The following is a 27,679-nucleotide window of genomic DNA, read 5'->3' on the forward strand; positions in this document are numbered from 1 at the left end:
TCTCTCTCTCTCTCTCTCTCTCTCTCTCTCACACACACACACACACACACACACACACACAGACACACACACACGCACACACACACACAATCTGTCTCCCACAGTCTACTGCAAATGCTTCAAAGCTGAAACTGCACCTTTATCCAAGTTTCCTAGTATTGTGTGCCTTTGAGGAAGACCCAGGTGGTGGTCTGGTGTTTGTTCCATTGCCTTTGCAGCTAATTCCTTTTGAAGCCGCAGTGAAAATGCAGCCATCCGTGCACACAGCACACCCAAAAAAAAAAAAAACTCACATATATTTCCAGGGAATAGATAGAATATGATGATGTAATGTAGTCCAGAAATAAAATTGAAACATGAAGCTGGAGGCACAAATAGAAAAAGCATTATAACTTCACAAATCATAAAGATGTTTTAATTATTGTTAAAAAAAAAAAAAAAAACAATCAATAGAAAAGTCACCCTAAAACAAAATAATAAAATCACAAAAGGTGCTTAAAAATGTCACTGCTGAAATACACAGTTAATACTCAGTTTTATAAATAACAATAAAATACCTACTACAGTAATGAAAGGCAAGCCTTGGGCACATAGATGACATATGATTTCTAACTGAAATCTTGGCATGTTCATTCTTTGATGGTGTAATATCAAAGATTTTGCTTTCTAATTTTAACAATGCCATATGTTAACAAATGGGTATTATGATAGGGGTGAAATTATAAGTGTGGAGTATGTTTATTGATTTTTTTTTTTCTTGGATGATACATTTTCCCTAGGAAGTTGAGACTCAAACAGTCTAACTGAATGCTTCAGGAACACAGACTTACAGCAGCTCCATATCAGGTACAGGAAATCAAACTCACAGTTTTGTGCCGAAACATGCCGATTCATTACATAATTCATGCAAATATGATTAATTGGGCATGGAATTGACAGATGAGGGGAAGCTGTGTTTGAATTAAACCATATCTAACCAGTGTGGAGAGGAAAGTTAGAAAGCAACATGCAAAGAAGCAACACCAGGGGGCAATATGGGAAAATGTACCAGCCACACTGCCCATAGTGAGACCCACTACCAAACCATACACAATAGGCCTCTGAGTTCTCTGTAATAAGAAGTATTTCATGGAACCAATTAATTCTCTTTAAGCCATCAAAACCTTGTGTACAAAGACATTTATATAATGCAAATTTACAACAAAGAAAATGAGAAAGGGTCCAATGATATTGAATGAATGAGATCACAAACCACATGTTAAGAGAGGTACTTTTTTGTTCCCATGACAGAGAGAAGCTGTAAAGATGAGATCTTCCTGAGAATTGGTGTTTGCTCCACATCAACTTATGACTGGTTCATTGCCTGTATCTGATGTTGCACTACTTCAATAGTTTGGCCCTTTGCTGAAAGGATCCCGCCTCATCATGCTACCATAGCACATGGATGGATGACACACCCCAGGCTGGCCAGGGATGCCAGGACTACCTCTTTTACCCTCCGCTCCATTTTGACCAGGGGTTCCAGGCTTACCTGGAGGACCTGGTTTACTGTACCCATGGGGACCCATTGGACCTGTAAGGTAAAAACAATAAGGTAATCATCATGTCACACAAATGGTACAGTAATAAGACGGTCTGTCCTAAAGTGTTAGTTTCCACCCCCACCACCATACCCACTTCTGTTGTCTCCATTTGAATTTCCCTCTAAAACCTCTTCTAGACAGGAGGGTCTTAAAAAAGGGGCATTCATTGACTTTTTCCTATTTTTTATGAGCTATAGAGAACAACCCCCTTTGCCCAGGCATAAAGAAGCTTACGGGTCTCTTTTAGGTGCACCTGAATGGAACCACAGAATCAACTACAAATTCAATCTAAAAATAAATTTTATAGTAGATTATTGGTGTCATTGTCTAAATCCATGACATTGGCCTACTGTAACCCCATAAACATAATGACAGGGCCAATGTAAAATACCACTGACAAACCTGCCACTGCCTGTAACTAAGTGACTGGCTTCAGTATATCTGTCTCAGTTGCCAAAGTAAAGCCTGTCCTGGAGGGATGCCTCTCTCCACAGTGGAATTAGTCTCCACTCTCACACAAGTCTCCATTAACACGACAAGTAGCATTACTAGTGTCAGTGTCTACATTACTCATTTGTGCTTGTTCTTCCTTTGTTGTTCACCGGGCAAACACATTTTTCCCAGAGCACAAAGGACTCTCTTTGTTCTGTTTTTAAGGGGAAAAAATCCTGAAATATTGTCAATATTTTCTCCACAACAACTGTGCTTGTCATCAGTGGCATAGCTAGTAGTAGAGACTGACATAAAGCGCTGAAGAAGAAGAAATCTTGTGCATGCATGAATGAGCCATGTGGACTCGTAGTGAGATGTCAGTGGCATTTTACACTATTCCTGACAGGACATTAGAGGGGCTAGGCTAACACCAGGCTAGCCAGAAACTAATGCCCTCGACCTAGGTAGTAGGTGACATTCATCAGCATGCTAGTTTTCTGCTTAATTTTCTGTACATAAAATAATAGTTTCGTAGCCAATAATTTACCCGGAGGTCCAGGTGGCCCAGGGTCTCCAACCTCTGTTCGACCAAGGCTCCCCTTCTCACCCTTGATACCTGGGTCTCCTACAAACACAAAGATAGGCATATGTCCTTGCAAAGGCATATTGCATGGTGATGTGTTTTCTTTCATAATACATGCACACATGCAGCATCATGGGCTCCAAGCAAACTGATCCATATGATATCAGTCTTACCTTTCATTCCTTCAATACCAGGTCGCCCTGGTAGACCCGGGCGGCCTGGCTGTCCACTGGTGCCGGGAATCCCAGGAAGACCCCTGAGGCCCTGGGACCCAGCTGGGCCCGGTGGACCAGGAGAGCCTGACCTGGTATAACATGTGGCACAGCTACTCTGCTGGTTGCTCAGCAACAGAAAAGGCATCTCAGCTGGGATGATAGATAATGAATGGCGGTCAGACATGTGGTTAAAACACACAGAAATAGACTGTCAGTCAGACCAAAACAATACTCACACTGAAGGACCTCTCTGCAAATCTGCCGAATTTGCTGCTCTGATATGTCACTTCCCTTTGAAAAAATATAAAGTGTTGTAAACTGTATGACGTTGACAATACCAGTTCAGTATGACAGGCAGTATAATTCAGTTATGATAAAGCTGCAGTAATCAGAATTACTCGGGATTGATGACTCAGCGGACCAAAAAATGGAATAAGAGCACAATTTGATGGTTGATTCTACATGGTTATCATTGTCTTGCTGATTTATTATGGGCTGCATGATATAGTTAAAAAAAACATATTACAGTTATGTTATTTTGACAGATATCATGATTGTAATATGACTGGCAATGTTAGTTGGAGTGCAAATTTTTGCATCACAATTTCATTTAATTGCAACTTCAACAAACTGTATCAACCACATAGTAATTAATAGAGCGGGTGGTACACATACAGATCTTCCCTCAGGTCCAGGTGGGCCAGGAGGGCCACTGTCCCCTCGCTGTCCACGAGGGCCGGGAGGGCCCATATGTCCTGGCTGTCCAGGCCGTCCCTCTTGACCTCCTTGGCCTTTCTGCCCCGGCTCCCCTGCTGTCCCTTTCTGGCACAAATACCAGCCCAGTGTTAGCAGTACACAGAATAACACAGGTGAGGCGGGGGGACACTGAATGATGTGAGCAGCCCGACATACCTCTCCTTTTTGTCCTGCTGGACCCGTAGAGCCCTGTCAATCAAAATTAGATAAGCTCATTACAAATTATTGCAACAAGTGGAATACTTGGAAAAACAGAGGGCTTCCACTTCCCAAAATGAAAGTGGAAAAAAATAATCTATATTAGCAGCTGTTCAAGTTTGGCTGCTTAACTCCTCTCAGTGCTTTGGATCATGGCTGGATTGTGAAATGTATACCAGTGTTTTGGAACACTTTCCTGAATTTCTTTTCCTTAAAATCTTGAATTTTACTCATTTTGATTTTGTGGAAATGGAAATTACTTAACACATACTGTAATTATGTCAAATATTATTTGCATTAAGCTTTTCCAAATGTGTTTAATTTTGTGTTAATTTTGAACATACTGTATGTAATCCTTTATCTGTAATGCTTCAGGAGCCTTTATCATAAAACAAAACTGATGAGAGGAAACTCACATTATTCCCGGGCCGACCATGCTCTCCCTTTTCACCTTTGATCCCCTGGTGAGAAAATTACTAGATTAGACATGACATCACATGCACTCAAAGCTTAGCTTAACTCTGTGTTCAGTATATGGAAGATTCTAGGTCACAACATGTTTTTTAAACTCTACTCTCTGGAAGCCATAGCGGACACTGAATCGAACTGACGATCCAAATTGATGCAATCTGTGCTGGAGTAAGGTTCTGATCCAAACAACCATTCAGACTTTGCAAAAGATTAATTTTATATTTTCCAGACTCATACAGAACCTGATGAGTAAGGTTTAATTTCAGCTGAATTTTTGATATATTTGAATTTCTATTTGAAAAGACACAAAGACAAGATCTCCTTCCATGATATGAGATAGAAGCTGGCTACTTACAGAACGCTCAGTATGTGAAATACATCCTTACATTTATTATTTTACTATTGCTGAATCAATACTTTAAGGTACTGCCAATAATACTGGCCAAAGCAGGATTAATCACACAGTAGTCAGCAGGCTGATAGTAGCTGTCTACTTGGGCACTTTATTGACAATTGGTGTTTGCTTTTGTGTCAAGTCTTACCTCCTGTCCCCTTTCACCTGAACTTCCTTTTTGTCCCTGATGAAACAGAGGCACAGGGATCACACGTCTATGTTGTGTAGACAAAACAGAATAAGTTGCAAATGCTTTACAGAGGATAAAATATTGTCGAAGTTGGTCATTAATTCACAAGACGTGGCCATTTGGATACAAACTAAACATTTTCTTGGCTGAAGCCTCCTCTGTGCAAAGTTTTAAAAAAATATGAACCTAAATTTGGATTTAAGAAAAAATACTACAGTTTTTTACTGATTGGCATTTAATCCTGTACTGAACATGGTAGTCAAGCTGTTGTGATACTGGAAATGTAAAGTTCATTGTGACATTCAAAGTGTAAGAGTTTATAATAAATACCCTTACAAACTAGTTATCTGAATGATTGATGCTCCAAAACAGAGATACATTTTACAAAATACTGGATGTTTCTTGTAAGAGTATTAATTATTGAGATCATTAATACTGATTATAAGTCTGGAAAGATGTCAGCATGTGGAGCTGAAGAGACAGCAGTGGCCCAGAGGTGACAGACTGACCTTGAGGCCGTTCAGGCCCGGCATGCCTGGGTGCCCCGGCTGTCCCGCTCTGCCCGGTACCCCTGCATTTCCCTTTAATACCATGTAAACATCATGCATCAGAAAAAAATGAGGACATTTCATTTATTCAGCATAATTTAAAGGGGGAGAATTAATTAGGTACAAAGTAAATATACGCTGTATATATTCAGGTGCAGTTGTAAAGTATGTAAATTATTGTAATTATTTAAATGAAAGGCAGACATAACATCACCTGATTCATATTTAATGAATTAGATGTAAACATACCTCTGGTCCCGGTTTCCCTGGTCCACCTGGGTCTCCACTTTCACCTTTGCTCCCCTTTATTGAGAAATAAAACAAGTCCAGTTATGTTAAGGGGGATGATTGATGAAATAACAGTTGCTCTATAATTATGTCATTCCTTTCATTGCAGCTGGTGTTTTCTCTTTCTTGATATAATTCATTCTGATTGATGTATATAGTGCAATAAGTATCTTTTCACGGGGTTTAGCTATACTGCAGCTTGACGTTTAGCTGTGTCTAGCTGTATGCTTTCTTTTCCAGTTGAACGTGCTCCAGTAATTGCAGCTTGAAGCTCAGCCATAAAATCAAAGCATTGCCTGCATGTCCATAAAATAGTATTTCACTCTTGTGCCATTTACCAATATGTGCTGGCTCGTTAATGGAGGATCAGCTAATGAAAAGTGATTGGGAGACAGAGCGTCCAGACCAATAAGCCCAGACTGCTTACATTTCCACCAAAATTCCACTGACGAAAGCACTATGGCTGCATCAGCACTTAATTTGGCATCGTTGGTACGGCCAAGAGATTGTTAGTTGTGCTAAAGCTTCTTTTATAATAGCGCAGAAAACACTGACCAAAGAAAATAAGGTAATGCTGACCCAAGCAGTTGTCCATAAAATTCAATACTCTGTTTAGGAAAATGGATTAAAATTAGATTACAAACTAGATCACTGCAAATGCATACAGTAAAGTAGACTAATATCATTGTTCACCACAGTGTCTTTTGTTGCAATTGCCTTGTACGTTAGTTGGATTATGGACACTACTATACTTGTCAGTGACGACATGGAGTTCACATTGCATTTGCTGTTAGGCTCGAGTTTTTGTTTTTGTAGACATGACCTCTGCTTGTGTTAGTGTATGTGTTCTGCATGACCGAAGTGAAACTGTAGCCAGAATGAGGACATTCCAGTTGCTACGTTGCTATTTAAAGAAACTGGAAGTGACTTTTTTAATCGGTATGAATGATCACCATTACCTTGAGTCCAGGCGGGCCTGTTGAACCAGGTGCACCAGGTAAACCCATCTCACCCTGCAGGGGTAGGAGGAAATGTTGTGTGGTAATGCTCCAGATATCAAAACTACATGGAAGAAGATGATTAAAGTACAGCAATTGACCAGTTAAAAGTAAAGAACTTACAGGTGGTCCAGTTGATCCTTTGAAGCCCTTCGGTCCAGGCAACCCAGCTTCCCCCTTCACCAAGAATTGTTTAGGCCAAACATTATTATAGAATATGAAATGGTTCACAAATCTAGACTACAGTTCTATTCATTAATGTTTATTTCATTTGTTTCTGCTGTACATCTATTACTATCAGTAGCCTTTCCTGTTTTACCATTGCATAATCATAATCACCCGAATCTCTCAGTGATGTGCAATTGCCTGTGACAATAGACACTGATTAGAGATGATTGAAAGGGCTGTTATCAACACAGGAACTCACCTTTTGTCCATTCAGGCCCATAATTCCAGGCAAGCCAGGCATACCCTAGGAGCAAGGAAACAGAGACAAACATTATACCATTGCACTAAGACAACTTATTTAACTTTGCAGAGGTAAAGTGTGCTGTTTTTTTCTGACCATGACATTCTGGTAGATGTATTAAATTAATCTCTCAGCATAGTGCATGTTTTTTTTTTTTTTGTTTGTTTTTTTTTATGGGTAAGAATTTCTTCCCCTGTAGCACAGCATAAGTGTGTATTTTGTATGTGTGTGTAGTTTGATTTCTTTTTCTACTTTAATTACATCATAAATATCAAGTTTACCAGTCTATCTGCGTATCTGTCTATCTTCATTTATTTTTCTGTTTTTAGTTAAATTTATGTTATCAAAATTTCAGTAGTGAACATGAATAATTTACAATTTGTAATGTTTGTTTAGTATGTTAATATGTAATGTTTGTGTAACAAGCTCTGCACTTAGTGGTAATAATAAGTTAAATATGTGTGTATTATTCACCCAGGATTAGGATGGAAACAGCAGCAGATGAATATTTGTAAGGCCTCTGAGGTTTAGGTTTCCTCATTTTCGGCATGGCCTATTGTATACAGAAGCATTAGTTGCTGAAAAATCAGTGTCAAAAGTTGTGGATGGAAGGGAAATAGCGTTTTAAATAAAAACATGTTTTAATATGCAATAGTTTCTAAAAACTGACTGGAGGAAAAGAGGATTCCAGTTTGCCTCCTCTCACAGTAGTGGGATAATAACTTCACTGTGTTGGTGACACTGCTGGCCAGATGCTTCATGGAGGCAACTGATTGCAGAAAACTGGGGTGTGTGTGGTGCAGCACCACCACACGTTTATTAAGAAATCACTACCAACATGATTACCAAATTAAAACTCTTGTGAAGATCGACTTAGCTGCTCTTTATTGAGTGCACACAGGAAGAGTAGAGAACTAGATTTGGGCTATTTTGGGTGCAAATTCCTTGTAGACATAATCTTCTAACTATTTTTTCCCCTTTTTGTGGGGTGCTTAAAATGACATTCATAACAATAACAACACACTACATTTCTGCTGAAGGCCTCCATGTGTTGTTCATCCTGTTATTTTAAAGATATATCAAAATGTGTGATCTGTAGATAGTCCTTATGCACTACAAGCTGGACAGTGCACAAAATAGTTTATTTGCTAGTAAATGGAATAATGGGCCTACTTAATGTTTAAAGTGCACCTAGGAAAAGCATGGAAGCAAATGCTCATTTATAAATGAACAGTTTAATACATGGACAGTTTATGAGACTGCGTGTGCACATCCAGCAAATCTACCTTGGAAAGCCTCTTTACTTTCATTTTTTTTCTTTGTAAGATAAATGGACGCAGATGTTTAGCAGTTGGCTCAAACTGTATTTTGAGTAACATAGAGGCATGCAGGATGGATACAATAAACAGAGAGACAAATAGATCGATAGATACATACATACCTACACAGATAGATACATAGACAGATAGATTAAACCCATTCAATCCATGAGTAAAGAATTCAAAGCTATAAACAGCATATTGTTAACTTGATTTTGTCTCAACTTGAGAAACTACAGCTCTCATTCTTGAAAACATGGCTCGCTCTATTGTTACAGGGGGAAAATGTCTTGTAGCCTTGTGGAGCAACTGACTCATCTTTTGTAGACACATCACAAAACTTTTGGGCAAAGCTCATGATCAGTCGGGTGGTTGCCCAGTTGAAACATTTTCTTCCTAAAACAAAGTCAGCATTGCACTACAGCATTCAGTGAGTAAGTTCCTTTCACTGCCTTCGATTACAGCCTGCTTGTTACATAATAGGGTTATTCTAGGATGATCTACAGGGGAAATACCCCTTATTCTCTGGCAGCCGTAAATACTATGATGCTGCCTGTCACTACTTTAACACATTTTATTGTTACATCAAGAAAAAACATAATGCACAAAAATGTGTCATCTATCAAAACAACTCTTGAGGCTCAAGTTGCTACGTTGTTGCATAATTCTTGAATTTGCCTGTTTTATTCTGCAACTGTTTGTAATTAATGTTTGTTCTGTTGTAATTCAGTTCTGCCAATCATGTCTAGAAATTTCTTTATCTTTTATTTCTAAGCATTTTCACCTTTATTTGACAGATCAATGCAGTGACAGACGGAGAGAGACAGGGCGATGACATGCATCAAAAGTCCTGGGCAGGATTCAAACCCACGACGGCTTAAATTATATGCATCTTAGACCACCAGAGCAGCTGTTCTGACTTAGTCTGCATGCGATTTTATTTTTAAGCCCCCTGACAATTTGGTAATTTCATAGCGGCCCAGTTCAAGGTGCACAGTTCTGTAACAACAACGGCACAAACATCTACAAAAAGAAAAACATGCAGAATGACTGTGTTTTTTCGACTTACAGGATGGCCCTCCCTACCATCAAGACCAGGGATACCATTCGTTCCGGCTTCTCCCTGTATACATCGAAGAATGAAACACAATTAGTGGAAGACAGCTGATCCCAGAAGATTATGCTTAATTGGATGTGTCCTTCTTGCAGGTAGAGTTACAGTAACAAGATATCATGTTACACTAGCATGACAAATGTACGCTGTAAGCTGTGTGCTACATTGTATTAGTATTCAGTGTCAATTCTGCATTCAGCATATCCTGAAACAAGCAGTGAACATACAGCACAATGCACAGCAGTAACATTTAGGGAATATTTTGACAGCTTGGAGCCAGAGGGGAGCGGTACAGGCAAAACTAAAATACTGGACCTGACTTTCATCAACTGTTACAAATATTTTGTGATAACTTAATTGACAATACAGATCTCTTTTTTGCCTGAAATCCTAGTTATACACTGCCAGCTGCTGGCTGCAAGCCCTCAAATGTGATACGTGCAGTCAGTCAACTGCTCTTACATTTAACATGAATTGATGCTATCTATTTTGTGCTGTAGATATCCACCTAGAAGGTGAACAACTGCCTTATGTTGACAACAGCTGTGTCAGAGAAGGCTTGGTAACACACACCAGAGATTAAGAAGAAGGACAAGAGGGGACAATAATGCTACAATATTACATTTCCATGGTTGTCAAACATCAACAGCAAAATCTTTGGGAATGTACAGGCTAAGCCAAGTTCATGCTTCCATTTTTCTGCTAATTCCCAAGTCAGCTTTAAAATATCCTGTTAGTCATGACAAACAGACCTTTTGACCAGGTCCCCCTGGAAATCCATCTTTTCCATCTCTTCCAGGCAAGCCCTGAAATGGGAGTAAAAGCTATTAATCATTCATATAGACAGATAGATTGATAGATATACCTACATTTCAAGTGAAATGTAGGTCTAGACATAAATGTAAATCTGATATGAATCCAAATTTTTTATACATACTGGCTCCCCTGGATATCCCGGTGGCCCTGGGGGTCCAATATTTCCCTTTTCTCCCTGGAATTACCAAGCCACCCAGTTTAAACAACAATATTGTAACAGTAACAGAACTATAAGCCCATAAATTTGTTTGACACCCTTACCGCTGGGCCATCTTTTCCCGGTAACCCTGGCGTTCCCTGGGATCCGACTGAGCCCTGAAACAGTTAAAAAGACTTGTCATCATGAGATGGGACCTAAAACATTTTCAGGATCTCATGTTGTTCCATCCAAGCTCGCCTTATTTAACCTTTCAGACAGGCAATTCATATGTGTGACGACAATTTACAATCCCAGTGATTCAGTGTGGATGTATTATACTCCAGCCACTAATCTGACTGTAACATCTATGACTCTAATGTCTAAGGTAACACAATGCTGCTTTTAACAATAATATTTCTTCACTGAGTTCGGCTATAGGCCACACTTGCATTATACACTATGGGATAATAGCTCTGTGCAATCAGTGTAATCACACATATGCAAAGCTGTGTGCACCTCAGGAGAGACACTCTGTTCTCTCAAGACAGTCAGTAAGCTTGAGAACTATTTGGATCAGAGTGTACTTGAAAATCAAGGGAGGAACCGTGTATCGGCCCTGATCCATCCATCGGTCTGTCTGTAATGCACAACACCTGAGAAGCCACTAATTAGATGTTGGCAAATGTGTGACAAATGTACTGTTGCTCTGTTACGGCATTTTTTTAAATTTGCATTAATTAGCCCAAGGGGGGCGCTATAGCATAGGTTATGTGATAGATTTTCCCAAAATTTGTTCTTGGCCTTGAAAAACTTCAATTACAGCTCAAACCAAGGTTGCACATATGCTGGCAATAGACCCAGATGGACACTTCTTCATGAGTAACATGCTCACAGTTTCCTTGTTTTGATTCCTTATGTAAGAATAGATTTGTATATGCATCTAAGCTCTTGCCACAAATTCAATAGATAGATAGATGTACTTTATTGATCCCATATTGGGAAATTCTTGTGTTACAGAAGCAGGTTGTCCAGACATTGCACAGGAACAGTAGCAGACACACAAAATATACCTGTCAACACCAGAATTAGAACTGGGCTATCCAATATCATCCTGCACTGACATGTTAATATCTTACTCCCTTTGCCATTGGTTTTCACGGTCTGCACAAGCTCAGTTTTGCATAGTGGGTAAAATGATTCAGTCAAAACTTGGCAATAAGCCTTGGTAACTCCAGGTTCACTCAAAGTGAAGAAGAAGCAAATTTGTGTTTTTCTGTGGCATCACAAAAGCAATGTAGTTAAGGTGGTGAGATATGAGCTGCTGGCAATTCAGATCATTATCTCATTATCTCATAAAGATATAATAAGAAGCATTCAATAATCAAATCACATATCTGATTCTGATCTTTCAATGAAATTGTAACAAGCTTAATTCACAAGCTAAATCATTGTGAGTGAAAACAAATAGGCATAAATTCAGTTTATTTGCTGGTAAATGGATAAGGGTGCATTCGAGAGAGGGTTATTTAAGGAGGATATAAACTGAGGATTACAAATAAGACCTTACTGGCTTATGAGCACTATCACAAATATTGTGCAAATGTAAGCCAATTTGTGCACAGCTGCTAACACCCTTTCTTCCTTACCCCTCCATGACACATGCACTTCTGACTCAATACAGCAGACATCTCATATTTGTGTTCTGTACGAAATCCCTTGCCAGGAAAATACTACTACACCCTTGGGTGGTCTTTCAGTATGGGAAAGATTTGGAAAGGTAGATAAATCAGTGTATATCCAAAAAAAGAAGAAAAAAAACTCTGTCTGTTCTGTATTATTCTCTCTGCAAGATTATTAAGATGCACTACTAGGAATTCCTAGTGCGTTCAAAAGGCTCGAATGTCTGCTTGCACTTCCACTAGTGCAGCTGACTGAGTCCATGTTGGACTGAGGGCAGCAGAAGAGGCTGAATGTGGTTCAAGTGGCTCCCTGGTGGTCTGAGAGAACTTGGTTCTACAGAGAATTGCTGTGCTGCATGGAGAGTCTTGGGCTCTCCTGGTGACTCAGGCACAGAGAGAAATTTAGTCACCTAGGTCAGAGATTTGGTTCCTTATCACTTGACCCCTGTGAGGAATAATGTAAAGGCTTAATGCCTACTGGCTAATATTTGAATTGCAGAGCAGCCAGGGGCGGCTGAGCTCCTTTCATATTGCTTCATATAAACTGATGATAATTTTGCTGATGCATCAGTTGCTGTCATTGAAGTTGGTTTTGGATCAGATATGTTGTTCTGATGCATGTGTTCATATATCATACCATAAATGTTGCTTCATGGGGAGAAAATGCTCACCAAGGGGGAAAAAAGATATTTGGGTTATTGGTTCATTATGGGAATAGTTTAGAATTGGGGTTATCTGAAGGTTGCGGGAAGGGTTAAGGTTTGGCACGAGTTGGCTGTGGTTAATATTAGGGTAAGACTGTCAATGTGTTATATTGCCATGTATATTTTTCTCAGTATTTTTCCTCAGTAGTGATGTGAAGCATTTGTTGACCTAGTGTATACATACAGTCCCCCTGTAGCATTGTAAATGTTGAATGTTTCTCATTTGAGCCTTGGATGTGAAAGAGCTTGAGCTGCCAGGCAGCATGTGGGGGCATTTACATGCTTTCTTGGAAGCAAAGTAGGGTACTGGAGCAGGTGGGCTGCTCTGCAGCCAACTGGGTCTCACTGCATTATGAGATGATTTTTCACAACTGATGTGTGACATAAATTCTTTCCATCTCAAGGGGTATGATATTTGTTCTCATTCCTCTTCAGTCTCTGTGATTAGTGATTGTACGTCTAACAGTATAAGTTCTACCCCCAGAACGGAGTGAAAAGGAAATAATTCCCTCAAAATGGGGAAGAGGGTACAACTGTGAGACCCTTTTGGTGAATCTGAGAAGGGCAAAACCAAAGTGAAGTGATCTACATATATACATGTAAAGGTTGATGAGAATAAGGCCCATGCAGATAAACATAAAGCACTTATCAGCCCTGGAGGTATGACTGTATAGTCCTCACATATGTCTGCAAAGTGCAAGTTGTACATTGTTTCCTTGCTTTAGGGAACTGATTTTATATTCATATCATATGGTTACTTACTGAAACCAGTATTCACCAGGTAAAAAAAAGACAGTGTATTGAATATCTAAGACAGTTATCTGAAACAGCAAGTGGCATACATATTTTTACAAAGACACCATGACTAAGCAAAAATGCTGTATAATATTTGAATAATTCATATCATCACCTTTTCACCTGCTTGGCCAGGTGGCCCCGGTAATCCAGGTAAACCCCTTTCACCCTGAAAGAATAGACTTGTATTAAGAAATAGTTTTCAGTGGTAACAACTGTACAGATTAGTAGGTCAGCATGATAACAAAGCTGAGTGCACCAAAAAATTTGCTTTTTTGACCTTCCTACCGAATCACCAGGCCTCCCTGGCTCCCCCTTGTACCCATTCTCCCCACGTGGCCCCTGACAGAAAGAACATGAAAAGCAGCTTTAAATTGTCTCATGAGTCTCATGAGTGATTTGACAGCAAAGCAAATAATTTATTAATAGCGGTACCTGTATCCCTGATGGACCCGGCAGCCCTGGATTTCCTCTAAAGCCAGGAAGACCCTTGATTTTTGAAAAGACAAGATGTTAAGGGATATACTTTTGCTCATTGTTTAATCCCCTCAACTCTTTGTACATTTTCTCAGTGTGATTCTTGGGTGCTGAGGGGACTCCACTGCAGAGTTCTTAAGCACGGTGCATAGTACATGGTTCATTTTTGGATTGTTTCGGAGCCAATTTCCTTGAATTCAACAAAAAAAGCAAATAATCACTCGGCTGCTACAGTAAGTAAAACCAGACATGTTGCTTTCACTGACTTCCTTGCATGAAGTTTGCCCACTGGCAAACTTAGCAAATTGCAAAAAGAGAAATTCACTGGAAGTGCACGCAGTGTAGTTCCACTGGTGGTTGCAAGAAAGTTACAATATATGTTATTCTTTCATTTTACAATATATGTTATTCTTTCATTTTGCTGTTTTATTCTTTGTCAGACAGAACTCAATTTGAATACACCCTAAAAGTGAAATACATATTCTGCAGTCATTACCACACAGAATTCATTATGGTGAATTTCCTCACATTAGCTGTTGTGGATATGCTGTAGCAGTGTTGGTGGGGGTTATGTATTTTTGTATATTGAACTATGTAGTACTCACAGGCTTACCATCAGCACCAGCAGGTCCAGGCTGACCAGGTTTGCCAGGATTTCCTTCTTCACCCTAAAAGGAATTAAATGTGGTAACTTAATAATGGGTCTTGTAAATCTTGTAAATCTTTGCTAATTATGCATGGACTCCAAACTCAAAGCAGCATAAGTAGTTAGTAAGTAGGTAACTGTGTTTATATAGCACCTATCAAGAGCAGACGTCACAAAGGACTTCACAAAGGAAATAAGCAGAAAAGTACATACAGATATAATGAATACAGAATAAAGGTACAGAAATCAAAACATAATAAAACACAAATAAACAAAAGTCACTCAAAGGCATGTCTAAACAAATGTCTTAGAAGTGGCCACAGTTTCCATGGATTTTAGGTCTGGGGGGGTTCCAAAGTTTAGGGGCCACAACCTTAAAAGCACGTTCTCCTTTGGTTTTTTGTCCTTACAGACCTGCTGGTGGCATGAGGCTGCAATAAATTAATCCCTGGTAAGTAACTGCTATTTCAGGCATGGAGTGCTAATTTAGTTAATCCATAAGATGTATTTAAACTATAAATCATGCTGAGAAAGATTAGTTTATCCAACATAAGAAGCTCAGAAATCCAAGTTCTATGTGTGGCTATAGAAAACATCTGCAAACCAGCAATGCTTACAGCATTTTGGATCTATTACTAAATGTAGTAAAAGCATAGCCTTGACCTTATAAACACAAACATGCCTGCAACCATATAATATTGAATCTCTCCAGAGTTTTGTTGCTAAGGTAATGTCTCTCAGAGGTACTTTGTAAAGGCTTTTACAACTGGGCATGTTGCCATTGTTTGGTTGATACCCTGTGATCAATACAAGGGGACTTATGCTCGATTCCACGTTTCAGTAAATTTCCGTTGAACCCCCTATCTTAAGCAGTCTGTTTTGGTTTAGCCAAACAGTACAGTAATACAGGACTGAACAGGACTAACCACGGCTTACTCATAATGGCGAGTCTCAATTTGCCTTGTTGTACAAAAGAGGGTTTTTGCATCCACACTTCTCATGAACTTTGTGTAGGAAGCAGAGAGTAACTATCCATTTTGTGGCTGGAAAAAGACACAAGTGCTTAAACTTTCAAGACATACTGTTTTACTGACACAAAAAAGACTGTTTACAGGATGTAGCAGGCTGTTAGATTTGACCTATTGGTAAAGAGCAACCTCAACCTCCCACACAATAATAATCATAATAGTCAGATAAACAGCAGCATTTAGACGCCACTCAACAAATGTGCATGAGGACTAAACACATCCTTTCCTGGAGGCTGAGCTTGAAGGACAAACAAATGCATGTCTCAGGACTTTGTCACTGCTGAGCTGATATACATACTGTATTAATGAAAACAGCAACTTTGAAATTATTTTCTCGTGTTAACTGTCAACACATTATCCACTGTGTAAAGTAAATATTTAAGTAACTGTCCTAACACTGAAGACTTATGGAGGGAATGCAGGGCTCTGCGCTGCAGCAGGGACAGACCCGTCTGTTTTTCAGTAGCTGCAGTGTGTGCGTATGCGTGTTTGTGTGATAGGCTCACTTTGTCACATAGTTTTCAATGTGGAACAAGCATAGTTCTTCCATATTGTATGATGCATAATAAAACAGCAAAGCGGCAAGAAATCAATCTAGCATGAACTTCACAGTAAACAACTGCATGCACAATTGAAGAAAGAGAAAGGTGTAAATGACTGACCCTCATGCCTGGAAGTCCAGGGGGTCCAGGAGGACAAGCACATGGTTCTTGAGTTGGTTCAGTGTAATCCGGGCTGTTGGAGCACTGTAATGAACCAAATAAACCACTTGTTGATAGTAACCCAGCCTAGACATGCTGTGCACATGGTTTGCACATGGTGTGCAAAGCTCTGCTCTAGCCAAGAGACCTATGAAGAACGTACTCATCCACCATCAGCTACACAGAGCATAAATCATCTCCCTCCTGTCATAAAGCACAATCATATTGCTCCCATGATATTTCTGTTGCTCATATGTAACTTTCCAGTATCATGGTATTTCTGTTGCTCATATGTAAATAATCCAGCACAGAAACTCAAGGCGCAAGGGCTGCTTTTTAATATAGATACTATCTGAGACTAGTTGTTTGTATAACCAATGACTTCACTGCAATGTTGCATTAAGATCAGAGATTTGTTTTGCATGGAAAAGTAACCAGTGCAAGCATGATAAGCTGCTCTACACAGCTGGCTTACACAGCAGGAAGAGGCTGGCAACTTGTCATTGGCTGACTCCTGAGGGGTGGGTCAAGCTGGAACTGAAATTTACTTTGGAAATGACCGAAGCCACCAGCTAAAATGCATGCTGTAAATTGGATATCTTTTTGAGATTATGCCTTAAAGGCTCCTGGTTACCCATACCCAAATAGAAATTGATGACAGAACTAGATTTTACAGTGAATAAAGTATAGAGGGACAGAGCGGTTGGCGAAACAGGAGCAATTATCATGCACATTTGTATTTTGGCGCTTCTTATCTTGTCTCTCTCTGATGTTTATGTCCAGCAGCCTAGCATTACTAATAGGAACTTGGCATTGGACTTGTGGTTACATCAGTAGCCAAACCAACACAACAACGGGCCACTGCTTCACAAACAGAGTTAGAGCCAGGAGACAATAAAATTATACTGAGTGCAGTGTGTTTGAAGCAGAGCCACAGGTCCTCCTACACCATACTGCAGTATTCATGAAGAGATGTAGCATACAAGGAATTCATACAAGGTGTGGAGGTAATAGATGAGGAAATGATATCATTGTGAGTGAGAAAGGCCACTGTCAAGCAGCCTCTTGTACTTACAACTCCCGGTATTTCACATGCAGTCTCTCGGTTGTTCTGCTCAGGGTCACAGTAGATGCGAAGTTTCTGAATCTCAAACTGAATAAAATTAGAAACCATGAAATTCAAGTGAGTTTGTTTAAAAAAAAACCCAAGTTCAGCTGTTCAAAACGTTAATTCAAAACAGGTTAAAATACAGAAACACATGGTGATATGGGGCTAAAGTTGCAATATTTAGTTCAGTTTTATCAGCATTCTCTCTCTAATGACTTGAAATTGCTATTGCATAACTGCCAAAACAAAGGAAACATCAAGAGCAGTGTCTGCACAGGGGATTGAGCAACCACAAATTGCCAGAACAGCCTCAGTATCTGGAAGTCATCTGGGGGGATGTGACACAATTCTTCCATGAGAAATCCTTTATTTGGTGTTTTGTTAATGTTGGTGGTACTTGTTATCTGAGATACAACTGCAAAATGTTACAAAGATTACACTTTGTTGAACATATAATGAGTTAAATGGCCATAGTATCAAATTTTTATTCCATTCACATCCATAAAACCATTCATTGGCCAGTAATTCCCAGTGGATTGGGGTATTGATCATTGTAAATGAGGTTACTCTTATCAGGATGTAAATTATACAATACAATGAAGGTAAATTAGAATGACTTAATAGTTAGTGGCATTTAACTTGTCCACTCATGGGGTTGAGTGGATCTACACCATGCCAGGAAAATTCGCCCAACAATTTTTCAATCTACTTTATATTCCTCATCTCCTTTATTTTTAGCAGCATTTGTCTCTAAACGTGTGCAGAATTTGGGTGGTCAGTGCTACTCCAGTGTCATTTGAGTTGGCATTGTGGCCCACTCTGGTAAAATCTGTACTTTTACAGGTCCAATTACAAAAATCTGTTTCCCATTAAATAGTGATTACATTGTTCATGTAGAGATGATGCTTACATGAATACCTCCCCTTGTGCTGTGGAAAATGGTGGGAAACTACATGTTATCTAAAGCAATGGATCAGTAAACACAACGTTTACTATCAAACTGTGGTACATTATAATGCCTTCACTGCCAGCTTTTGTGCGGGCATAGGAAAAGTTTTAGCGATAATCTCAAAAATTATTATATAAAGTTTTTCAGCGCACATTGCAGACCCTCATTCAGACTTTTTATTGTATTATCCATAGTTCCTTACACTATGTTCATCAGCAGAATTTAATTTAATTTTATTTTATTTTATTTCATCTTATTTCTGTGACTACCATCACAGTCAAAACAACATCAGTGTCCAAACTGAGTAATGGTTTTTATGTGTGTCTGAGGTATTTTACATGGTTATTTGTACTTTTGTTTCATAATCTAATAAAAGGTGTTACATCACAGTAATAACTCGAATGAAATGTTGAATTGTTCAGAAAGCAGTGTGACTTAGAATTTTCCTTCTTTTCTGTAACTATCATTGCATAAAAATGTTGTATTTTGCTGTAGTGAAGAATTTGCGTCAATGTACAAGAAAGTGCTCACTATATAGCCTACCATAAAGTAAATTACAACACAGCATAATTATGATTTATTACACATTCAGCATTTTTGGCACGGTAAGTACTAACAGAGACAAATAAAACAAAGATTAATAAGACCTCGTGGACAAAAAAAGCTCATTTTGCCAAGGATTTATGATTCGCTGAGCTAGGCATGTTTCTGAGGAAACTGCACTAAACTGTATGATGCTGACATCCCAGTATTTAAGAAATACATCAATAGCATTAATGGACCTGTTCAAATGCTGCTTCAATAGATGGCCTCTTTCCATAGGTAAGATACTTCCTAAATGAATAAACCAAGCAAACTTTTTATTTCTGGAAACAAGGTTGTTGATCCTGATGAACTTACTGGCACTGTTGTTTCTTTTGTGACGTATTTCCCAACTTGGGTTTTTCCATTGATGAAAATACCAACAGGGGGCTCCAAGGGTAAAGTTTCAATTTCCAGGTCATCGACATAGAGAGTAACATCCTCTTCAGTGACCAGCAGTCGAAGCTGGTGCCATTTCTCATCAAACAGCTGTTTTTTGTTTCATGAAAATAAGAATGGGAAATAGTCAGTAACACAATGGCACACCGAGCAAATATACTGATACACATATTTAAAGAGATAACAAAATAATTTGGCTAAGTAAGAGAATGAATGCAGTGGAGTTACAGCATGGAGATGTGAATGACCGGGTGGACAGAGTGTGTATAATGGTGTGTATGTAGGAACACTGACAATTGTGCAAGTATACCAAGAACTGGACTGTTTTTCCTACAACGTACTCTGGAATTTCTAAGGGAGGGAAGTCTAAAGCCTGAGAAAAGGCCTCTCTTTATTCAGTCTTTTATATTTTTAATCAGTTCACCAGTGCATATGGTAGTTGACACATAAGGAGTTCAGAAATTAATCCTAAAACGTTGGTAAAACAGTTCAACTACATAGTGACACAAGAGTTGGGACAAATTATGCTAAACATTTCAAACTCTTTATTATCAAAGCCTCTGATGTGTGCATATTGAGACTTAATTCCTAAATCTGCTAAGTCCATAATAATCCTAACTCTCTAGGCCTTTGGAATCAGACAGGAGGTTTTCCATGTGCGACCTATGAGCTGTAACTTAGTGGAAGTGCAACAATCTTGTGGGATCCTTGGAAGATCCTTAGTTCCCCACTAATTTGGTAGTCTATTTGAAACTGTGGTAGCAATTATCTCTGTAGTACAAACCAACTTACTGTACATGTGGTAATTAAGTCTGCCGACTAGAGTGGTTAAAGTGGATAAATTACTTCCAAGGCCAAGACCAGTTCCTTTGTATTGGAACAAGGATATATTTTATATTTTATCATACACAGATGTAAATACTGCATTTTTGAAGATCAAATAGATTTCTGAAGCTTCAAGCAGATACAAGCGATTTTTGATGTGATTGTAAGAGGATTATTAGGTGGTTATTAGGTGGTTACCTTGTAGCAATAAAACACAGCATTGTATGGCTGAAAGAAAGTCTCAAACCTCGGAAGTGCATTGATTTTGAATAGTGATGACATTTTGAACATTTACTCAAACTTTAATACAGACATAATTGTATGCACACAAGGATTCACTAATTGGAAATATGCAAAGTAAAAGTGCAGCATCTCTTTCTGGCTAAATATCATATGATGTTAATTTACCCTCGCTGTCTGCTGGGAGAAAACAACCGTTTGAGTTCCACTGGGTGTTTCACTGGTTGTGGTGAACATGACAGTGTGGTCAAGTCCGTTTAGAGTCACTGCCATTTGAGGTTTCTCATCAGGCGTCTGTATTCTCCACAGGTCCCACTCTTCATCGGCCACAGATCCCTTGTACTTCAGAGTGGCCACAAAAACGTAAGATGGAGGCAAGCCATCAGGGAATAAGGACCTTAGGAACCATGTATAAAAAAGATCAGTCAACTCTGAATACATTAATGATCATGCAGAAAAAAAATAACAATATTAATGATCACCTTGTAGTTTCACTTAGGTCAACACGAGAAGTCACTTCGTAGGCTTTAGTGCCGTAAAATGACCCATGTGTCTTCTTTGCCTTTTTGGCCAAATTCAAATGCAGCAGAATATCAAAGCCCTTCTCATCACGGGAATCCACAGGGATTCTTGTTGGACAAACAGTCTCTGCAAAGGATCAGTAGCAGTCAGACAGATGAAGAAGCAGAGGGAGATAGTGAGAGAGAGAGAGAGAGAGAGAGAGAGAGAGAGAGAGAGAGAGAGAGAGAGAGAGGAAGGAATGGTAAGAGGCAAAATAACAAATGAGGTTGTATGAAAAAGGGAGAGCCACCACTGCTAAGTCATGAAAATGCTGTTTGACCTTTGAAAGTTACACAGTCAAAGTTTCCTCATTATACAATTACAATTCCCATTTGGCAGACGCTTTTATCCAAAGCGACGCACATATAAGATTTTTATACACCACAAGCATCATTAAAATTATTAGCTTTCAAAGAGCAACCCTTGTGTCTCTTATTTTCTTGTCAAGTCTGCATGGATTTTGCTGAATAATAAGCAGCAAATGGAAATTGCTTTGGGAACTAATGTGGCTGATGTTCCAGTCAACAAGGCTGTAAACAGAATTATTGAACTGTCATCATTATGTCGCCAACTAAACACAATGCTCACACACTTAATATCTATGTGGTACATGATGTTTGTTCCCTACCTCTATCCGCTGTCATGATATTCTGTCAGGACTGAGCTTGACAATTACAACTTAAGATCTATTGCTTCATCCTAAACTGCTAACAACCCATTTTGTCAACCATAACATTTGCAGTTATAAAAGTATAGGAGAACATTCAACCAGAGACATCGACTGAACATCCTTACCTTCACACAGTTTCTGTCGTATGACCTCACGGATCTTGGAAATAGCTTTGTAGTCCTCGACTGAGAACACATAAGTTGAAGATGGCTTGTTTGCAATGTCATTCAGCTCGGCCGCTTCTGTCTCTGACCCAACACCAATTGCAAACAGAATTACTCCTTTTTTCCTTGCTGCCTCTGCAGCTTTCAAAACCTCATCTTGAGATTTCCCATCTGTAAGGACAACAGCAATTCTGGCAATGCCCTTTGGACCACGCTCAGAGAGACCAAACAGTTTGTCTGTAGCAAACTTAATGGCTGTCCCAGTCCTTGTGTTTCCCCCCATGTACTCAATGGACTCCATTGCTTTGATCAGGTCCTTGTTGGAGTTGAACTTCCCCAGAGGTATTTGTAAGACGGGATCATCGCTGTACTGAACAACTCCAACTTGGGTAAACTTCTGTCCGATATTGAAGCTTGTGGTTATGTTGACAAGCCATCGCTTAACAATTTCAAAATTGACATCCTCGACACTCCATGAACCATCTAGAATAAAGACTAAATCACATGGTGCAGTCCTACAACCTAAAAGAGACACAAGATGCAGCCATGTTAGTGCTGTGAAATAATGGTTTCAAATATGCAAAAGAACCATTGTTCTGGTTCATATGTAGTTCTCTCAAGAATTATAAGAAGTCTTGATTAAGTACATAAATATAGTGTATTTTATCAAAAAAAATGCTTTTACTATACACTTATTCACCTTTGCAAGTTGTATTGCTAGTTTGTATTTGAAAGTACACCAGTTTTGCATGGACAACAAGCATTAACAAAGAAGATGTCAGAAAATGAAGACAGAAGCACTCTTACTTCTTATGTTTTCATCTTGTGCTGTACTAAACAAATGGAGGAGCATGAAGCACAGACATCGTAAGACACAATGCATGGATCTTGTTTTGTAACCCATTATGCAGCAGTATCAAGTTCCAATTGTGCACCTACAGGGAAAGGGAAACACATGCTTTGTATTGCAGTGAAAATGAAAGGACAATGCAAGCATTTGTGACATGTGGGCCCTATGTTGTTCTTGCCTTGACAGGAGTTTAGCACCTCAGACTTGTTAAGCATTGAATTTCCATTATTATTTGGTCACAGTTTGTTCCAGCCCATCAGTTCCAAGGACTCTGAGTGTAAAGCCCATAATATGGTGGAAACTGTCACTTGGCTGTACATCTTGACATGCCAGTATATAGATAGAGATATTCTGTAGTGCATGTGTTCATGAACATTTAAGAGCTGTGGGGAACAGAGATCTGGCACAGCACCTTTTGCCTGAAAGGAAAGGGTGCATGTTACCTGGAGTGACACAGGAGGGATGTTGGTTATGTGACTGGCTCTGCAGTTCAAATATCCATGGTGCCAATGTTCATGTGCAAAGGCTGTAGGCACAGGGCATCTGTAAAGCTCAGTGAATTTGCATTCTTATCCTCCATATAATCTCCATTCTGTTTGTCTTGTTTCATTTGATGATCCCTTAAACAGTCACCCAGTCCATTAAGAATTTAGTGCATTGAGAAAGTTATGATAATTTTTTCTAACATTTGGTTTACTTTAATGTTGTTAGTGATCACTGTTCAGGTTCTGATTCAGATCATATCCTGTTTGATGTCTGTGGCGTAACGTCTTGTTTTATAGGTGCATTAGTAAAGGGTCAGAGTCAGAATTTACCGTTATCTTAAAATGAGTGTTGACACGGCTTGCACGGAGCTCCAGCCACATGTGGAAAACCAAATTGTGCAACCACTGCACAGCACTTACAAACTGAAGAGTTAAAGGGTGAAGTAGCTACCAAATGTCAAAACAACATAGAAAGATTCTGAATAAAAGTCTGAAGAAAGACCTCAAAAAATATGGTCTGAATTGTAGTTCTGGCTTCCTCAGTGGGCCAGGAACCGAATGTATATTCCTGCATGAAATGTTATCCACTTTTCAATGCCACTTCAGGAATTATTGCCTGCTTTAAGCGCTATCCAATACCTAATTCACCTAGTACTGTTAATTTGTCAACTTTGAGGTTGCCTACAAACCCATCATCCAACCTCCACAGGGCGCACACTCACAGCTTTCCCACCCCTGCTGCTCAACTTACGCTGCCTTAGTACATCCAAGCATTTTCCTCTCATAAGCCTCATCTTCCACATCCTCTCAGGGAACTGTCAGCACCACAAAATACACAATCCAATACGGCTCTGACCACAGCACCACGTTTCAAGGTAGGGCTCACTGTTTCCTGTGGTATCATCAGCTGTTTCCTCAAATCGACTGTAATTTGCCAATGTCTGCCCGCCCTTGGCAGGCCTGCAATATCCATGCCCGCCTGGAAATGCATCACTCTGAGACTTTCCTCCATTTATCCTGTTTTGCCTGAGCCACACCACTTCCTCTTGTCGATGTATTTGCTCCACAACCCGTCTTTTCCCTGACAGAGTTACTCTACTCTGTAAACAGTTGCCCTGTGCCTTACCCTAAGGTCCTCTGTCATTGTTGAACTTGCAAAATCCCCGTGTCTGAGCAATGTCTGAGCGTGCTCAACTGCTTCTCTTGGGCTCTATTTTTGTCCTGCTGTTACATCACAATAGATGCTACACCCATAACTCATAAATCTTTAGATTCCAATCTTACCTTCGCACATTTCAACTGGTCTGTAAGGCTGTAGTTTGGTCCAAAATCCACAGTATCAAGTACCACATATTGCACCAAGCTGCACAGTGCTAAGACACCATGGGTCTCCAAGCCATTTCGCAGTATAAAAGTAAAGAAGCCTCTCTAATACATGTTCTAATATCACATATGGTTGATGGCCACATGTTCTGAGACACTGTATTTAAAACATGAACATGGTTACAGTAGGAATGAACAGTCAGCATTATCGTAGATGTTAAATAAAACAACACCCAGTCTGAAATGGTGAACTGTTCATGTGACCCAATCCCATCCCTAGTTTGAGGAGAACACTTTCAAGATAAGAACAACATAGGAAAAATGACGGATTTGCCCTTTAAAACCAGTTAATGTCAGTTACAAAACAATTGCATGTTACATAAATGCATGCAATCAAATTCAGTTCAATAAAAGATGAACACTGAGACCACTGCATGTGCTGCAAACAAGATGTAATGTCACAGTCTGCAGTATAATGGAGGTTATATCCATGCTCATGAAATTAGAGATGAAATGGGATTCTAAGAACCTGCTAAACCAATGAAATGTTTTAATGAGTCATATACATTTACATATTGCACAGACTGGTTGCACCGTTGCAATAACAGCATTGCTGATATCTCAAGTATCAGCAAGTGAGTTGCACGTGAGTAGGAAGCAGACATTGGATTGTATTTTTTTTTTTCTGCGCTGCTCAATGCAACTATATTTTACACTAGTTTCCAACAAGAGACAGAAAGAAACTGCTGACATTTTAATAGGAAGCAGTCGCAAATGAGGAACAGATATGCTGCATAGGAAGCAGGATTTGTGGAAGGAATTTAACAGGAACTGACCATACACCTTATTCATTAATGTAGCTGCTTCTGGTAGTGACATGTAAAGGTCAATGTAACAGTGGCCAAGATATAACCCTTGGCCTCTCAAGTATCTTTGTAGTTGTACAGCCAAAGAGGGGTCACATCTTTAACATGACTACATTTTTCCACCATGTAAACTCTGGTTTGAGGAAGCACAGCTCAATGAGGCACTAAGCTGCCATGGTTGTGCAGTCCATTTTCTAGGGGATTTTTCCCTGATAGAGTGCTGGAGGAGGTTGTTGGAAAACCCCTCATTGGCAGGGTCCACTCAGTGTGACTTTCCCCTCTACTGACTTTCCCCAAACTGAGTATTTCTACACCTCTGCTCAAGCCACATGGAATTCATTTACAGCGTCAGACGGTGAAATTCCGGCTGTGGACAGTGACCAAACACATGTACTCATGATGAAGGGAAGCAACCTTTATCCAGGAATAAAAAAAACTCATTGTCGTTTTGCAACAAAGTTGTCAAAATGCAATACTGCTCTCTCCTGTGCGTACTAAAGTAAATTTTGATGGCGTATGCTCAACATAGGAATACAAGTAGAATGTAGCAAAATTTGAAAAAAAAAACATAAGCTCATATAGCAGGTTAGTTCCACTCTCCATATGGCATGTCTGTGCACTACAGCCTAGTCATTGACCTCTGACGTTATGGGGGCAGTGCAGACACTTTATAGCTGCAGGTCTTGGTCATGATGACGGAATGGCAGAACTGTAAGCCTGGTATGTGGAGTATTAAATAATCCTCTTTGAAAACCAACCAAAAACAGCTATGAATATAAGTAAAACGTGACAGCAAAATCCCGGGGGGATTCTGGGTTGAGTTTATCATCTTGTTTGTAGCAATACTTTGTAAAACTAAGGTTTAGGGTTAGAAGATTTATGGCAGGCCTGGTAGTTTATGTCCAGCTGGACATGGGATTCAGGAAGCTGTTGAACAGCTGATTCTTCCTATTTTACCAGATAGATTTTAGTGGTTTAAGATGGAAGAAATCACTCACAACACACCATACATTTTGACCATGATTTCACTGATTATATTTTCTGCTTTCCCAGTTTTATTTTGCTTTAAATATCGCTTTTTCTTCATTTATAGTACCAGGAACCACAATTAAATCTAAACCTATTTGTTTAGTATATCTACTTACATGTCATCAGATTAGCAACTGCAGGCCTTAATTACAACATTTAAAATGTCAGCTGGTGCATGTTATACTTATCCGTTGTAAATTTGGCAAAAAGATGCCATTGCATTCCAAAAACAACAACTGCTGTTCAGCATGTACTACAGCTGTGCCAAGATAGGGGAAAATTGATTGCTGCCAAGTTCTTCAAGCAACAAGGGAAAAGCCAATATGTTATATCAGACCTCCATTGACATTTGCTGAGATAATCCAAACAATGGAAAGTCTTGTAACCCTGTAACCTGTGGGGTCTTATCTGTTGCAGTCCAGCGAGCATGTTTCCCATTTGGGTGTTTAGATTCTGTTTCCAGAGAAAGATTAATCAAACTCCATTGTATAGGGAGGAAGACAGTACATGCAGTGCTGTGTTCATACTGCGCTATATGCTTGTACAGGTTCAAGCAATGAGGAAGAAAAATCCATTTACGAGTAGCAAAAAGGCCAGGAAAAATTCTTGAAATGATTCCATTCATTCTTTGCATGACAGTAGCACAAACAAGGGACTGATAACTGTGCTTAATGTCTTCAATATGCCACTGCTGCAGCACAGGCTCCGGGACACTACTCTAGACTAAACTGTGACACGGTGGTAAACTACTGAGAATCTGAACAAAGTGCGAACACATCATAACACAGCGCATGCTGATGACAATTAACTGCACGAAAATCAGCTCAGCAGCTTTGGCACTTTCCAACTTTTAACCAAAAATAATAACAATTGAAAAATATAGCCTCCACTGCATATTATATTCTGACGCTGTCTTAATTCATAAAAGATTTCACCCACAACAGCTGTAATTGCAATGCAACAACATTTATATTGCTCATAAATATGCTGCCTTACAAAAAAAATACATAAAGAAAGAAAAAAAGTTACCAGTAAGCGTCCAAGCCCTTGCATGAATTTCCCTTAATCCTTTCATTGAGAGCCAG

General features: G+C 39.4%; 1 protein-coding gene across 1 annotated transcript; it reads right to left on the bottom strand.

Annotated features, from left to right (window-relative positions):
- Window positions 1-1,323: 1,323 nt before the first annotated feature.
- Window positions 1,324-27,679, bottom strand: col21a1 (collagen, type XXI, alpha 1). The gene is made up of 30 exons (XM_030070451.1): window positions 27,624-27,679; window positions 22,849-22,976; window positions 22,003-22,563; window positions 21,129-21,294; window positions 20,815-21,043; window positions 19,501-19,671; window positions 17,619-17,696; window positions 16,741-16,747; window positions 16,505-16,590; window positions 14,774-14,836; window positions 14,127-14,180; window positions 13,980-14,033; window positions 13,807-13,860; window positions 10,636-10,689; window positions 10,496-10,549; window positions 10,311-10,364; window positions 9,514-9,567; window positions 7,084-7,128; window positions 6,780-6,833; window positions 6,618-6,671; window positions 5,620-5,673; window positions 5,332-5,403; window positions 4,781-4,816; window positions 4,184-4,228; window positions 3,726-3,758; window positions 3,489-3,635; window positions 3,050-3,104; window positions 2,772-2,963; window positions 2,563-2,640; window positions 1,324-1,573 (listed from the first exon to the last, which is right to left on the bottom strand). The coding sequence occupies exons 2-30, from the start codon at window positions 22,943-22,945 to the stop codon at window positions 1,386-1,388; spliced, it is 2,889 nt and encodes a 962-aa protein (XP_029926311.1). The 5' UTR covers window positions 22,946-22,976; window positions 27,624-27,679; the 3' UTR covers window positions 1,324-1,385.

Source organism: Myripristis murdjan, chromosome 15, assembly GCF_902150065.1.
Source record: "Myripristis murdjan chromosome 15, fMyrMur1.1, whole genome shotgun sequence".
Lineage (NCBI taxonomy): Eukaryota > Metazoa > Chordata > Actinopteri > Holocentriformes > Holocentridae > Myripristis > Myripristis murdjan.

Bases quoted from the DNA above. Each gene is read 5' to 3' on its own strand.
- col21a1 (XM_030070451.1), bottom strand. From the start codon at position 22,945: ATGGGTTACAAAACAAGATCCATGCATTGTGTCTTACGATGTCTGTGC. The intron at 21,295-22,002 runs GTAAGGATGTTC...GATCCTTTGCAG, and splicing joins ACGACAGAAACTGTGTGAAG to AGACTGTTTGTCCAACAAGA. The intron at 14,034-14,126 runs GTACCGCTATTA...TCTTTCTGTCAG, and splicing joins CGGGTCCATCAGGGATACAG to GGGCCACGTGGGGAGAATGG.